This window comes from Gossypium hirsutum, chromosome D06, assembly GCF_007990345.1.
Source record: "Gossypium hirsutum isolate 1008001.06 chromosome D06, Gossypium_hirsutum_v2.1, whole genome shotgun sequence".
Taxonomy (NCBI): Eukaryota; Viridiplantae; Streptophyta; class Magnoliopsida; order Malvales; family Malvaceae; genus Gossypium; species Gossypium hirsutum.
Genome location: NC_053442.1, coordinates 64,587,952 through 64,603,219, shown reverse-complemented (window position 1 = coordinate 64,603,219; position 15,268 = coordinate 64,587,952). Strand labels below are relative to the sequence as shown.

The following is a 15,268-nucleotide window of genomic DNA, read 5'->3' as shown; positions in this document are numbered from 1 at the left end:
AATCAAAAGAGAGCTAATAATGTCGTTACCTTGCATTTGAGCTTCACTGATTCTATCAAAATCATTCAATGGCCCTTCACAAAACCAATACTCCATTAATCTCTTTCTGGGAATACAATAATCTTCGGGATATAGACAACAATATAGGAAGCAACATTTCATTGTGGCATTAGGCAAATTATCATAACTGAATTTTAAAAGCAGAAATACCTCATTTTCCATTTTTGACAATGCACATCACTTCAAGAAAATAGTTTCTCTTCATCACCCTCATTTCTTCAAGATAGTTCAACAAAAACTACTCTCTCTCCATTTTGATTTCACAAATTGATTTTTACAAGAACTAATCAGTTTCTTGTTTTTCTCTAATTTATAGATTTGAAATATGATCACACTAAAGGGTGTTATTTTATTTGAGTCCTTAGTATAAAATTGTTACTAATTACTAAACAACTTCATAACTATTTCAGAACAATGCTGAATGGAATACACTCTGAATCCTATAAAATTTTAATGATGCCTACTCCGATATTGTAGTTAGGACTCAATTTACTAAATTATGTTACACCCATGATATGAATAAAAATTTTCGAAGAGTGGTGGTGACTAGTGAGTGTATTTGGGTTGAAGAGACCCTAAATTTTTGATGAATCGGATGAATAAATAGTTGGAATAGTGGTTTTTGGAAACATTTTTGAAGATCAAGGAAGAAGGGGATGATGGTAGGTAGGTCGGTAAATGAAAATGGTTAGTAACAGTAGTGCCCTTTTTGCAAATTTTTTACTTTTCAATGCTGTAAATGAAGAAGTTGTGAAAGTTGGGTGACCAACTTTGAATTTTCGCTTCTTCTTTTTTTCTTGTTAATTTGGTAAGTTGAAGAAATGAGAAAACTTGTCGGAAAGAGAGCAAAGCGTGTTTGCCCTTTTAATTGGGATGCCCAATAAGATACGAGCACTAATTCCAGTAGAATTTAAGCATATTATAAAACTAATACAAAAGCGGGGCTGTAGTAAAGGTATCGGAAAAGAATCTTTTGTGGATTTTCTAATGGGAAACTCTCTCCTCTGTTTAATCAATTATTATATTAATTAAAACATTTATTCACACACACACACAAGGAAGCTTCCATTATCAAGTGGGAAATTTATATAACAAAAATGTTAATATAAAAACTAAAAAGTGAGGCTTTAGTGAGTTAAATTTAAATCTTATATTTATGTATTCTTTTAGAATTTATATAAAAAAGATAAAAACACTGTTATAATATCATATTTCTCACGAAATGGTATTTTGATGAAACGATAAAGCTGGTATAGTCAATAGTGAGTTGAATCATTAGACAAGTGCAATAGTCAGTTACACGTGGCCATAACTCAATTCTCCCTTTAAATAATAGTATGTGGAAAAGTCAAAATGTGGAGACCCGTTACTAGTTTATTATGGAAAGGAATCGGAACCCAGCTTCCTATAATCTTCCCATCTCATCTCCCCCCTTCTTAAATATCCCCCCCTGTCCAACTCAAAATCCATTGAAAGAAGTAACTGTAGAAAAACAGAAGAGCATGGATAGAGGGCAAGAAGAGATGCAATTTCTAGGGTTCTTTGGCATATTCAAGGAATCCTACAAAATCATCTCATCATGGAGAAAGCTCTTCACTAATATCACTTTAGCTTTCATCCTTCCTCTATCCTTCATTTACCTTGTTCACGTGCAAGTTTCAAGTCTATTCTCAAGCAAATTACAACTTGATCGTATTCGATCAGACGCTACCGAATTCGAGAATTCATCTAACCTTATCTCCCATGAAGCCCTTTACTTTTTGCTTTTCAACTTTGTCTACTTCACTTTGTTTTTCATCTTTTCGCTTCTTTCAACTGCTGCAGTTGTTTACACCATCGCCTGCATACATGCAGCCCGGGAACTCACGTTCAAGACAATCATAAGCGTTGTTCCCAAGGTCTGGAAGAGGCTGCTTGTTACTTTCTTGAGTATTTTTTTTGTCATTTTTCTCTATCTCGTTGTAGCTGCCCTTGTCTTGATTATTTGGGCAGTTTCAGTGGGACAAATGCACGTTATGGGTGTTGCAGTGTTAGCCGTTTTAGTGGTTTTGTTCACCTCGGGGCTCTTCTATTTGGCCACAATCTGGCACTTGGCCACCACTGTATCCGTTTTAGAAGAGACATATGGGTTTGCAGCCATGGTGAAGAGCAAAAACCTCATCAAAGGAAAGCTAGGGTTGGCGATAGCCGTGTTTTTTATCCTGCAACCGGCGATGGGGTTAAACCATATGGCATTCAAGAGGCTGGTTGTGGAAGGAACCGACATGGGCATGGCTAACAGGGTTGTGTATGCAATCATTTGTTTCTTGTTGCTTTCCACGGGGATTCTCTTCCAATTAGTCATCCAGACAGTGGTTTACTTTGTCTGCAAATCGTACCACCACGAAAACATCGACAAATCTGCCTTGTCGGATCACCTGGAAGTTTATATGCTGGGAGACTATGCTCCTTTGAAGGCTAAGGATGTTCAACTTTTTCGTGTTTGATTGACTTTCATTGTAACATAATGTTGTAATTGTCTTGTCTGTGATCGATAAATGTTTCTATTACCTCATTTGTGAACCTAATAATCTTTTACAATAAATTTTCATTGGTTGAGTGATGAAGAGAAACTATTTTCTTGGATTTTTGGCCTGACGAGGGGATGACACAACAATATCAACATTCTTTTGCGATAACAATAACAAACAATTAATTAAATAGCAGGCCTCGAATAAGAACAATAGTACTTCTACTCAATAAATCAATAATTTACAGCATACAGAATATTTGTTGTGTGAGCAGCAGATCAAAGAAAATAATTTTGGGAAGAATATATTTTTACTCATAATTTAGGGAACAAATAGCCTCTTTAAATAGGCTATACAATTAACGTAACAAGCAAAACTAACTCCTAAAATAATGGAAGGTTTAACAACTTATTCAAAACAACTACTGCCTGTAGACCAGGACTATTGAAAAAGTCTAACAATATTGTCTGTATGTGTTAAACTAGAATATTATTCTATAAAAAGGTATGGAACCTCCCAATCAAGTTACAACATTATGAATCACTTGCTAGTCTGTGTTAAAATTAGAAAAAATAATAATAAAAAACCTTTACTTTCTTTATTTGTAATTTTTTTATATAATACTTAGATCTATTGTAAGTCTTCTTCAACCTTTAAATAAGAAGATAAATATGTTTCACCACGCTTGAACTCACATCAAAAAAATTATGTTAATATCAAAATTAATCTATACTATTTTTAAAACTCTAGCTGAATTGGTGTTACGGGTTAAAATGGGGACTAGCTCAAATGAGGGCGCAGTGATTCAAGTTTCAGAAATGGTTAAGGTTATGGAATTCCAAGCACACTACAACTTCACCAAGTTTTCCTTCACTCAATATTTCTTCCATTTTTGCACACTCAAATATAGAAAGGGTTCTTAAATTTGGAGCAAGAATCAGCCAAGTCATGTCTCTCAATTTGTTACCTCCTGCAATTGTAACTTTGCTCAATGTGTGAATGCATGATGTATGTTTAATACTTGAAGAAACCCAAGTATGAAACTTTTCCATTTTTATCTCCTCCATGCTTCCACCAAAGTCGAAGCGGAGAGTCTCTAGACTCTCCAACTTTTCTAAGCATAAAACATTAAACACTTTTGATTCTTTAAAATTACAAAGTAGCCCACATTGTAACAAGTTAAAGCTCAGGAATCTTTCTAGAGAAAATATGTTGTGTATCATTATCGTTAGTATATTCAAACATCGCAAATCTTGCAACTCCTCTATAAGTTTCTCATTACCCCTATTCAAAGCATTTTTTTCATTAGGATAAAGTTGAATTCCAGGCAACCACAATCTGAATACCTACAACTTGGAAAAACTAGATATCAAATGCTGTGGGATTTTTCTGAGATTGCGCATATAACTCAAGTCCAACATTGGTGGGTGTCGATTCCACCAATATAATTCTATGCCTAATTTGCAAATTTAAGCAGTATAGGGAGTAAGGTCGATCTCTCAGAGACTGAGTTTACTGCAAATTGTTACTCTCTTGACCAGATTTATGTTGGGGCAGTTGTCGTACCCAAGAGGTTCGGGGGGATAAAATTTGAAACCTGAAATAAATAAATGAAATGCGTAAAAAGTAAAAGCTAAAGACAAAATAATAAAAACAGTTAAATAAATTTGAAGGAAAATTAATTAAACTTAGCCCAGCTTCAGACACTGGTATTTCTTCGTCTTTGAATCGATCCTTGAAATTAGATGAACTCCTCTTTTCCAATAAGCTAGTTATAGCTACCAAGGATGCCTCAGACACCAACTCTTCCTTGTGTAAATTAGTTATGGAACGTCCAATAACTAACCCTTACCGATCGAACAACCAATGAAACGTTCGTGATTTAGAACTCCGGTAGCTTTGCGTTCTAGAAAAGCCTAGCTCGAACTAATGCCCTCAATCCGCGTGGGACATGTAACACCCCTAACCCGTATACGTTGCCGTATTAGGATTACAAGGCATTACCGAACAAACACAGCCAATCAAGAAATATAATCAAGCTATCAATCATACTAATTATCATTTATACAAATAGACCTATGCCATAGTCGAATCATTTAAATCAATCACATTGAACATTCAACCTAGAATATATATAAAACTAAATTTAAACCTAATGATCAAGCCATTTTTAACTAAACCGAAATTAAGCATAAGAAATAGACCATTAAAACATATTCTTTAATACCAAATTCAAAACGAAAAGAGACAAGCCATTTTCGCATGGCTCATATTTACATATAAAAAAAATAATTTAAACATATTAACTAGACTATACATGCCATAGGTTCGAGTTCAAAATATACAAAATACCAAGAACGGTCGATAGTGTGATAGACTAAGCTGACGATCCCCGAACTCGTAACGCGTCTCCAAAATCTATAAATAAATAAACAAAAACAATCAAAGTAAGCTTCTAAAACTCAGTAAGTTTATAGCATATCCAAAATACATATTAACGATCACTTGTATTATCATTATATACATAAAAATTAAGTTATATACATCATCATTAATTGCATATATATATTCCAAATATACTTATCGGCCACACTTGCCGAATGCACACATATATGTATATATACTTTAGTTCACATATGCCGAACGCATAGATATATATATACTTACCAGACACAAAGATTCGAGCTTTTAAATGCTCTTCAAAAACATAGCAACAGATGTTCATATATTAATCCAATATAAATAACCAAATCATATACATATATATATTCAATGTATACAATCACTTAATTAAAACAGATTCAACGGCACATAGACTGCTAGACTTATAGCTTGATTCAGATCACCGGCACGTAGCCTGCTAGGTTTATAACCCGATTCAAATCACCGGCACGTAGCCTGCTAGGTTTATAACCCGATTCAAATCACCGGCACATAACCTGCTAGGCGCTTAGCCTGAAAATCTCAATTTCACAGATACAAGGATGATTTCTCGTATATTTCTTAATAGCAACATACATTCATAACATTTATATATAATTCACAATCTCAACTCTATCTCAAGAAAATTGCATCCCCCCATAAAATTCAATAGAAAGTTGAAAAATCAGTGGTGCACTCTCATAAATTAACCAATTTAATTACATAAAATATGTAATTTAGCATTTAATCAAACATTTTTTATTTTGTCAATGCTTTCAACTCTATTGGCAACTCTTCTATATAAGTCCAAGATAGATCAAAACATTCTAGTGAAACCAATTGTGAAATTCCCTCGTAACCCAATGTTTCTTGACAAATCCTATACAATTAAATGAATTATAAATTGGAAGAAACCATTGCTGATCATTTGCAACTCATTTTTCTTGGTTCGAACTCTAGCTCTGGACATCCCAACGGTGCCTTCGAACCAATAGCTCGGATACTTCTTGGTTCGAGCACATGGTCAGCTATAGACATTCCTTCTTTATATTTCAGCGCCATCATTTTCTTCAGCAAAAATAACTTGTTATTGCCCGACCTCGAAGCATACAAGCTTTCAATTTTGGCTAAGGAACAAGGTTCGAAGGTTAGGGCATTTGGGTGTTTCTTTGAGAACTGCAATCTTATTTTTCATTAGTGATATTCTTTTTCCACTTTCCCATGCCTTAACATCTGGTTCTTTAAATAATTGAGCACCTGCTTTTACGAAAAAATTACTCTCTGTTGCTTCGAACTTGCGTGTAATCCATAAAGCCATGTCATGGATCACATCATGCATCTTCACACAATTTTCTCCACCTATTACACCGCAATTTTCCAATAAACAAGCATTCAAAAGAGAGCTAATAATGTCGTTACCTTGCATTTGAGCTTCACTAATTCTATCAAATTCATTCAATAGCCCTTCACAAAACCAATACTCCATTAATCTCTTTCTGGGAAGACAATAATCTTCGGGACATAGACAACAATATAGGAAGCAACATTTCATTGCGGCATTAGGCAAATTATCATAACTGAATTTTAAAAGCAGAAATACTTTATTTTCCATTTTTGACAATGCACATCACTTCCAACATCTTAATTGCATATTTCCATTCCCCAACTATTGTCTTGCAAGCCATGGCACGACCGATTGTAATTAGTGCAAGAGGCAGCCCACCGCACCTTTCCGCTACTTGTTTAGCTAGGTTTTGAATATTTGGATGGCTGTTGAGAGTTTCATTTCCAACATTGTCTTGGAACAATTCCCAAGCCTTCTCCGTATCTAGACACGCCACTTTGATTTTCTTTCGAGCTTCCATTTCGCCGCATAACTCTAAAGATCGAGTAGTAAAATTAAGTTTAGAACCATTATCTTGACTTGGTTTTGGTATCCCAACTTGATACAAATCCACCCTCTCCATAAATCATCCAATAATACAACAAATTTCTTGTTGCACAACACTCTATAGATATCTGTAGCTTTTTGGTCAACACTTTTATTCTTCCAGGAGTTATTAGAAAATCCAATGTTTTCACCAATACTATCTTGAATATTTACAACATCGTAATCTTTAGACACCAACGCCCAAATTACGACATAAAAAATATTCGGTGTGGTACTGAACTTCTTGTTGATTTGTGTCAAGAGTGTTGTCTTGCCAACGCCCCCAAGCCATAGATGCCAATGATCCCCATCACATCTTTGTCCACGATGCAGCTCCATACCTGTTCAATTGAGGATTCTAAAGCAATTGGCCGCTCTTCAGGTCTTAACACAACCGAAGCTGTGGGTTGGTTCTCCGCTACTTTCTCAAAAGCTCCTTTACTCATGTGATCATTTATTTCTTGAAGCATTTTGGCCACCTTTTTACAAATTTGTAGCTAGACAAGCATTTCTTGGAAGCACAGCCGCATAGACACAAGTTCTGTAATTCTTGAGGGCCATCTTCAATAAACTTTTCTGCCTCTGTTATCATAGTTTCAGCTTTTGAAAGCCACAGCTGAACTTGCTCAAATGGCTTCAATAGTTGCTGTTCAGCCACATCAACCTGTCTTCTCACGTCGTTCCTTTGTGCCCTCAATTCTTGAAGAGCAGCAGATAAAGTTGGAAGAGTTTGTTTAAGCTTGCACACGTAATTGGCATGGCCAACAATGGAATCCCCTCCACGAATGAGGAAATTCTCTAAACCAATTTGTATTGAGCAGCAATTGCCCATGATTCTTCTTCTGTTAATAAAACAGAGGGAACAAATATTGTGAATAGATGAAAAGTGAAAATCTTTAAGATGTTTAGGAACAACTACAAATTATTAAAAACATATGGTATATATCATTGTTGCCAATAGACAACAAACAAAGTTACATAATACAGAAAACCCAAAGATGATGAGCAAAGCGGAGTGTGAGACCAGCACACCATTTTGTCGTTTATTTAATATTTTTAATGAATATATTACATTTTACTTCTCGAAATGTACGTTGTTTGTAGGCTAGTCTCGAACAGAATAAAAGACAGTGCCGAGGTACATATAATGGAGAATTTACTAAACATATTCATCAGCTATTAAAATTTAGTGTGTGGCATTTGTTCACTTCGGAAAATATCTTTTTACGATCCTAATAAACTATTATTAAGTTAAACCTATTTGGTTAGAGATATGTAGCAAGCATCTAATTTTACTCCTGCACTTGTAAATGTAAAGATAATAAGATAGCATAATTCCGGTATTCCTACTACTGCCTACGAACATGATGTGTGGCGGCTCCATCATTCCGGTGTTCCTGGTGTAGTGAACCCGTTGTGGCAATGAAACGGACACCAGCATTGTTGAGCATATATAAAACTCATAGTCTGTAACTTAGTTGGATAAGAGCATTGTACACTTTGAATATGAACGAAAATGGCAGCTGTGGGGGTTACAATATAGTTTGAGAAAACAAACGCCTTTTGTTTTTAAGCATCAATTTGAACCCTCACTTGATTGGGGGAAATTAATCATTCTTTTGTCGAACTGTCACATTTATAATGGGGTTGTTTTATTTTTAGCTTAGCAATACATATATTACACACATTTGAATACAAATATATTTACTTTTTAAAAAAGTTTTTAGTTTGCTACAACACAGAGAGGGTAGTTGGTTGGTTTGGTTCACACTAAACGGAAATTGGGGCAGAATAAGGTCCAAGTATTTTTGTCTGCCTTTCCCTTTCTTTCGAGGTATTTATAGGGGGAAGATAAGCCTCTATCCCCCGAGCCTAGCATCACTATAAGGTGATAAATGTTAGTTTAAGGTGTTGTTGGGCTTGATTTGGAAGGACCAACTATAAGTTTATCGGATGGGATGCTCCATGTGATAGATTGACAAGTGCTTTTGAGGTACTTTCTCAATATATTTTCTTTGAATTGTGTGTGGGTTTTGAGAGGATGGTATCTAGGTGAGAGTGTAAAAGAAATTTTTTTGGTGTAAAGGTATAGAAGAAGTTTGTTTATTCTGTATTTGAACCCTGCAAAGAATTTCTTAATTTGTATGCCTAAAAAAGTAACTCCATTAACAGTTTTCTTTTGAGCCAATTGTAGTAGTTCATTTTAACCATGTTGGAGTCAGCATGTGACACTCAACCCAAATATTGAATTCGAATACTTCATTTCACATTACGTTGACGGAGTAACTCAAATTAATTTCATACATTCATCAAGTTTCAACTAGTATATGTGACATGAACATAAAAATTTCATGTATGAACTGTTTAGTCTCGGAAGCATGTCTTCTTATTTTTGCTTCAATGTAGACATCTTGAGATAATGAGACTCCTGTCTTGAGACATGGACAGACGCTTCAGAGCATTGCAGCAGGGGGCTTTATTTACTCAAAATTTAGAAGCACAAAAGCACCAAAAACTTCTGCTTCCGAAATGTAGGAGAATTATACGGGTATGTTATAATATTCTTTTCCCCTTCTGAGTAATATATGTAAATAGTAGCTTAGCAAAGATTGTAATTATACTGTGTTCCATAGGATAGCCATGGCTATACTTAAACTCGAGGAACATCGACTTCAAATGGTGTTGACTCGAAAGAGAGGTTTAAATAAATTACAAATCTATTACTTCGAAGCCTAGTAGATTTGATATAATTTAGGAAAAATGCAATGATAGATAAACATAAATAGAAGCAACCAATTGAAAAAAAAAGATAGACAAGGATAGCAACTCACAATGTCAAAGGACGCAAGCATCAAACACTCTGCAGTCTTTAGGATTTTGTGCATTTCAGTAAGGAGGAAATCTTAAAGAAGGTAAAAAAATGTCTCGAGTGGTTTCATTCTCCCATTCTACCTCTTCCCACCAATCTTTTCTTCCTTCGATGGTGATATGATTCCCTTTTGCACTGTCAGAATTGAGAGGAAGTTTCTTCAATTTTGAGCAATCACCCCATACGCAAAAATGTTTCAGAAATGGGAAGGGTAGGACATCCCAGTATATGCTCTTCAATTCTGGTAGAACACATAACTTGAGCATTTCAAGCTTCAGAAACGGTTTAGGATATGGAATTCCAACCTTATCTGCAACTTCACCAAGTTTTCCCTTGCTCAATATTTCTTCCATTTTAAAGCACCAACTTATAGAAAGAAACCTTAGATTTGGAACAAAAATCAGCCAAGTGGTGTCTGTCAATTTGCCACAACCATCAATTATAACGTGGCTCAATGTGTGAAACTGTGAAATATAATTAATATTCGAAGAAACTGAGCTCAGTAGCTTTTCAATTTTTATCTCCTCCATACTTGCACAATCCTTGAAGCATAATTTCTCTAGACGTGCCATGTTTTCTAAGCATAAAACATTAAACACATTTGAGTCTCTAAACTCCAGCAGCTCTAGTGTTTCGATGCTGCATCGAAACAAGTTGAAGCTCAGAAATCTTTCTAAAGCAAACACGCTTTTGATTGGTGGTATACTTAGTACGTTCAAATGTTGCAAACATTTCAGTTCCTTTATAAGATTTTCATTAACCCCATTTAGAACATTGTCTTCCTCTTCATCTGGATAATCTCTATTTATCAGCGGCCGCAATTTGAATACTTGCAACTTGGAAAAACTAGATATCAGTTGTCGTGGGATTTTCATCTTCCCGATAAATAGCATGTTGCTCAAGTCCAACATTTTCAGTTTTGTCAAGGATTTCAACTCTATTGGCAACTCTCTTATGCCAGTTGAGGATAGATCAAGACATTCTAGTGAAATCAATTGTGAAATTCCCTTAGGCAATTCTTCTAAACCATAGTTTCTTGACAAGTTTAGAACAGTTAGATGCGGCATAAATTGGAAGAAGCCATCGCTGATCACTTGTAGATTATTTTCTCTAAGAAACAAAGTTCGAAGGTTAGGGCATTTAGGTGTTTCTCTGAGAACTTTCATCTGATTGCTCATTATTGACATTCTTTTTGCACCTTCCCATGTCTTAGCATCTGGTTCTTCAAGCAATTGAGCCCCTGCTTTTACAAAAAAATTATTCTCTTTTACTTCAAGCTCACATGCTATCCATAAAGCCATCTCACGGATCACATCATGCATCTTCACATAATCTTCTCCAACTCTTTCCAATAGGCATGCATTAAGAAGAGAGTTGATAATGTGGTCACCTTGCATGCCATGGCATGACCAATTGTAATTAATGCAAGAGGCAGCCCACCACACCTTTCTACTACTTGTTCAGCTAGTTTCCAAATATTTGGATGGCTGTTAAGTGTTTCATCTCCGACCTTGGCTTGGAATAATTCCCAGGCCTTTTCAGGTTCTAGGCACTCCACTTTGATTCTTTTTCTAGCTTCCATTTCACCACATACCTCCAAAGATCGAGCAGTGAAAATAAGTTTGGAACCATTTTCTTGGCTTGGCTTTGGTATCCCAACTTTGTTCAAATCCACCCTCTCCCATAAATCATCCAATAATATAACAAATCTCTTGTTTCGCAGGACCCCGTAGATATCTACAGCTTTCTCGTCAACACTTTTACTTTTCCAGGATGTATCCCAAAAACCAATATTCCCACCAATCTTATCTTGAATCTTTGCGACATTGTAATCTTTAGACACAAGGGCCCAAATTACAACATCAAACTTGTCTGGCGTGGTGCTGAACTTGTTGTTGATTTGGGTCAAGAGTGTTGTCTTGCCAACACCCCCTAAGCCATACAGGCCAATGATCCCCACATCTTTGTCCACGATGCAGCTCCATACCTTTTCAATTGTGGATTCTAGACCAATTGGCTGTTCTTCGGGTCTTACCACCACTGAAGCTGAGGGCTTACTCTCTGCTACCTTCTTGAAAGCTCCTTTACTCACGTGATCATTTATTTCTTGAAGCATTTTGGTTACATTTTTCCCAAACTTGTAGCTAGATAGGAAATTCTTGGAAGCACAGCTGCCAAGACACAAGTAGTTCATTTGTCGAGGGCTATCTTCAATCAACTTTTCCGCCTTTGTTATCATAGTTTCCGCTTTTGAAAGCCATAGTTGAACTTGCTCAAATGGCTCCAATAGTCGTTGTTCAGCCACATCAACCTCCCGTTGCATGTCGTTTCTTTGTGCCCTCAGTTCTTGAAGAGCAGCAGATAAAGTTGGAAGAGTTTGTTTAAGCTTGCACACGTAATTGGCATGGCCAACAATGCAAACCCAGCCACGAAGGAGGAAATTCTCGAAATCAATTTGTATTGAGCAGCAATTGCCCATGATTCTACTAAATAAAATATAAAAACAGGGGAAACAAATGAGGTTGTGGATGAATGAAGATTGAATTGAATAGTTTAAGATCTTAAAGAACAACTAGAAATATATAATGCATAATATATATTTGCCAAGAGAATACAAATAAAGGTCTACAATATGGAAAACCCAAAGAATAACAAAGAGGAGCCAGAGTGAGACCTGCACACCATTTCTATAGTTCTATTATTACGGGAGAAAAGCAAATGAATAACAACCTTATTTTCTAAAAAATTAACATACTATCAGTGATAAAATAGATCAAACATACAAATAAGAGCAAAAAAAATTACTAAATTGGAGTAAAAAATAAAAGAGAAGTGAGTTTACCTTAGGAGGATTTGAAGGCGTGGACCAAGTTCAACGATCCTTTCTTCTTTTTCACCAACTGAATTCGCGCCTTCCTTTCTTTTCTTACACTGCTGATCATCTCCACAATCTCCTTTTTATTTTCCGGCGTCGTTGACTGACCTCCGCTTTAGCAAAAAATGTTCCAAAATGCTAAGAGTTAAGATTTTGGCAGTAACCTTAAAACTCTCGATCCTCGAACTTCAGCGGGTTCTTCCCCCACCTTCCTTATTTTGGTGTCGTCTGAAAAGTTCTCGGAACAGCTTTTCTTATCCCTTCCCCTTATTCTTTTTTAATATATTTTGACTCTAGAGTCTAGAGTCGATGGCTACGTATGTGATGATCCTATGGGGTGCCCACGCCTCACCAATTATGTATCAGTCAACTGATTAAATGATAATTTAACTTTAAAAAATTACAAATGATGATTAAATAATTAGAAAGTTTTTATTTAAGTCATTAAGTTATTAAAATCGTTATTATATGATTTTTTCCGTTTGCGCTACTTGTACTAATTGAAAGCTTTTCTTATTTTTCTCTTTTTTAGTTCAGTTTTTTTTTACTATCAAATTTACTTAGATTTAAAGTATGTTATTTTACTCATCAATGGGTATTGATCCACTATACCATTTGCTGAATCATCACTAAAAGCTCGACTTTAAAATAAATAAATAAAAACTTAACAGTTCGGTGACTTAAATAATTTTTTTTGAATAGTTTAGTAACTTAAATAAAAACTTTCGAATAGTTATGTAATCATTTTTTAACTTTTTACAATTAGGTGACCAAATCATAGACTTACTAATAATTTAGTGACATTAAGTGTAGTTTACTCATTACATTTTTTGGCTAAAGCTATACTTTGATTTACCGTTTTAAAAAATATTAATAATAAATAATAATCAACATAAAAAAACTATATTTCAAGTTGTTAAATTATGCTTAAATTTTCTTTTTAATTACTCAACTTTTAAAATTTTCAATATGATCATCGAACTAATAGAACTTATTTATTTTTCCATTAAAGTGTTTGAGGGGAAAGTGCGGTGACTGTTCAAAATTAATGTAATAATAAATTTAACCTTTAATTTTTTCTTATTGAATCAATTTAATCATATTAAAAAAAAACTAACTCTTTAACATTACAGGTTATCTCATTTACATAATTCAAAATAATAAATTTATATGTAGGTGCTAACTACTGTTTTTTGGGGGGTGAGAAAGAGAGAAATAAATGAAAAAGAGAAAAATGGGAGAGAAAAAAAATTTGTGAGTTTTTTTATTTGTACACTTTTACATATTAATAATGTATTTTATAATTTTTATTATGTTTGTATAAAATTTTATTGTGTTATATTATTTTTTTGTGATGTCTCAATATATATATATTTAAGATATCAAATTATTTAGGTTATTTAAATAAATTTTTATGGTGACCTGATTTAGAGAAAATTTATTTTACTATTTAATTTTATTTATTTTTAAATGATTCATTTAAATTAATTAATCTATAAGTTGAGTCATGAATAAAATGATATTTAATAATAAATAACTATAAAATTTTTAATTTTCATTAAAAAATTCAAATAAATATCTATTGTTTGATAAAATTTAACTTAAAATTAATTTTTAAAAATTTACTATTAATTAAATAAAAATTTTAAATAATCCCCATTATTAAAAGTTCTTATTTAGATCCAAGTAGGGGTGTGCAAATTTCGGGTAAAATCGAATTAATTTAGTTAATCAACCGAACTCAGTTAATTGATTGGTTAACCTAATTAATTTGGTCGGGAGTTGGTTTTTGAAAGTTTAGTTAACGGTTAATTCGGTTTAAAATCGGTTGGTTAACTAAATTAATCGAACTTAATAAATAATTTTATAATATATAAGTATTCAATCTAGGGTCGCTGGGTTTGGTTAATTTTTTGGAAGTATGAATTTATCGGTCAGTTAATTCAATTAAATTTTTTTATATGTTTTACTTGTTTTAACCAAAAATAAAAAATATATAAAATTCAGTTAATTCGGTTAATCGACCGAATTAACTAAAAAAGTTAGGTTTGGTTAATTTTTTTTGAAACAATTTCGGTTCGGTTAACGATTAAATATTTAAAAAGATCGACTAATTCAGTTAATGATAATTTAGGTCGATTAACCGATTCAACATCTCTGGACCTAAGGGCTGAATAATAAGAACATTTCTTCTAGCAAAATTGGCATTCAAACTAATAATACATAGACATAAAATTAATTTTGTGAAACCAGCCAATATCATTGACATGAAGAATGGTGCCAAACCAATGCTTGATCCATCAAAATGATCGAGCTGGACTACAATCCCTACAACTGTGGATTTCGTCGCGGGTTATTTTAATGTGGTGGTTGTGGATATCGTGTGTATTACGTGATTGTGATTGTCGTGAATATGAATTTTGATAATGTTTTAAAGAATTTGATAGTCTCGTGAAAGTTATATATAAAGAATAAATTATCATGTGAAATTTATATTATACGGATGAAAGAATAATAAAGATCTTTATATTACGTGTTAAATTGTATTTTACTCTATTTATTTAAAGGATGAGTAAATTAGTCCTTTTTATATTAAAAATTGG

At 33.9% G+C, this 15,268-nt stretch overlaps 4 protein-coding genes across 5 annotated transcripts; 1 reads left to right on the top strand and 3 right to left on the bottom strand.

Moving 5' to 3' along the window:
- Positions 1-1,562: 1,562 nt before the first annotated feature.
- On the top strand, positions 1,563-2,546 carry LOC107923505 (uncharacterized). Its single transcript, XM_016853702.1, has one exon. The coding sequence runs from the start codon at positions 1,563-1,565 to the stop codon at positions 2,544-2,546; it is 984 nt and encodes a 327-aa protein (XP_016709191.1).
- Positions 2,547-6,108: 3,562 nt separating this feature from the next.
- On the bottom strand, positions 6,109-6,856 carry LOC107923507 (disease resistance protein SUMM2-like). The gene is made up of 2 exons (XM_016853703.1): positions 6,618-6,856; positions 6,109-6,487 (listed from the first exon to the last, which is right to left on the bottom strand). The coding sequence occupies exons 1-2, from the start codon at positions 6,854-6,856 to the stop codon at positions 6,109-6,111; spliced, it is 618 nt and encodes a 205-aa protein (XP_016709192.1).
- A 2,951-nt stretch (positions 6,857-9,807) lies between these two features.
- On the bottom strand, positions 9,808-11,112 carry LOC107923508 (probable disease resistance protein At1g12290). Its single transcript, XM_016853704.1, has one exon. The coding sequence runs from the start codon at positions 11,110-11,112 to the stop codon at positions 9,808-9,810; it is 1,305 nt and encodes a 434-aa protein (XP_016709193.1).
- On the bottom strand, positions 9,873-12,991 carry LOC107922888 (probable disease resistance protein At1g52660). Of its 2 annotated transcripts, none has more exons than XM_016853092.2 (2): positions 12,633-12,991; positions 9,873-12,276 (listed from the first exon to the last, which is right to left on the bottom strand). In XM_016853092.2, the coding sequence occupies exon 2, from the start codon at positions 12,267-12,269 to the stop codon at positions 11,115-11,117; it is 1,155 nt and encodes a 384-aa protein (XP_016708581.1). In that variant the 5' UTR covers positions 12,270-12,276; positions 12,633-12,991; the 3' UTR covers positions 9,873-11,114. The 2 variants fall into 2 exon arrangements, with proteins under 2 accessions (XP_016708581.1, XP_016708582.1); XM_016853093.2 differs by having other exon boundaries at positions 9,873-12,273; positions 12,633-12,970.
- Between the last annotated feature and the right edge of the window lie 2,277 nt (positions 12,992-15,268).

What these genes read in the sequence shown, in the direction of transcription:
- LOC107922888 (XM_016853092.2), bottom strand. Translation starts at nt 12,269, where the DNA reads ATGGGCAATTGCTGCTCAATACAAATTGATTTCGAGAATTTCCTCCTT.
- LOC107923508 (XM_016853704.1), bottom strand. Translation starts at nt 11,112, where the DNA reads ATGCATGATGTGATCCGTGAGATGGCTTTATGGATAGCATGTGAGCTT.
- LOC107923505 (XM_016853702.1), top strand. Translation starts at nt 1,563, where the DNA reads ATGGATAGAGGGCAAGAAGAGATGCAATTTCTAGGGTTCTTTGGCATA.
- LOC107923507 (XM_016853703.1), bottom strand. Translation starts at nt 6,856, where the DNA reads ATGGAAGCTCGAAAGAAAATCAAAGTGGCGTGTCTAGATACGGAGAAG. An exon ending in ATTAAGATGTTGGAAGTGAT is followed by an intron (nt 6,488 to 6,617) that starts GTGCATTGTCAA and finishes TTGTCTTCCCAG; the next exon opens with AAAGAGATTAATGGAGTATT.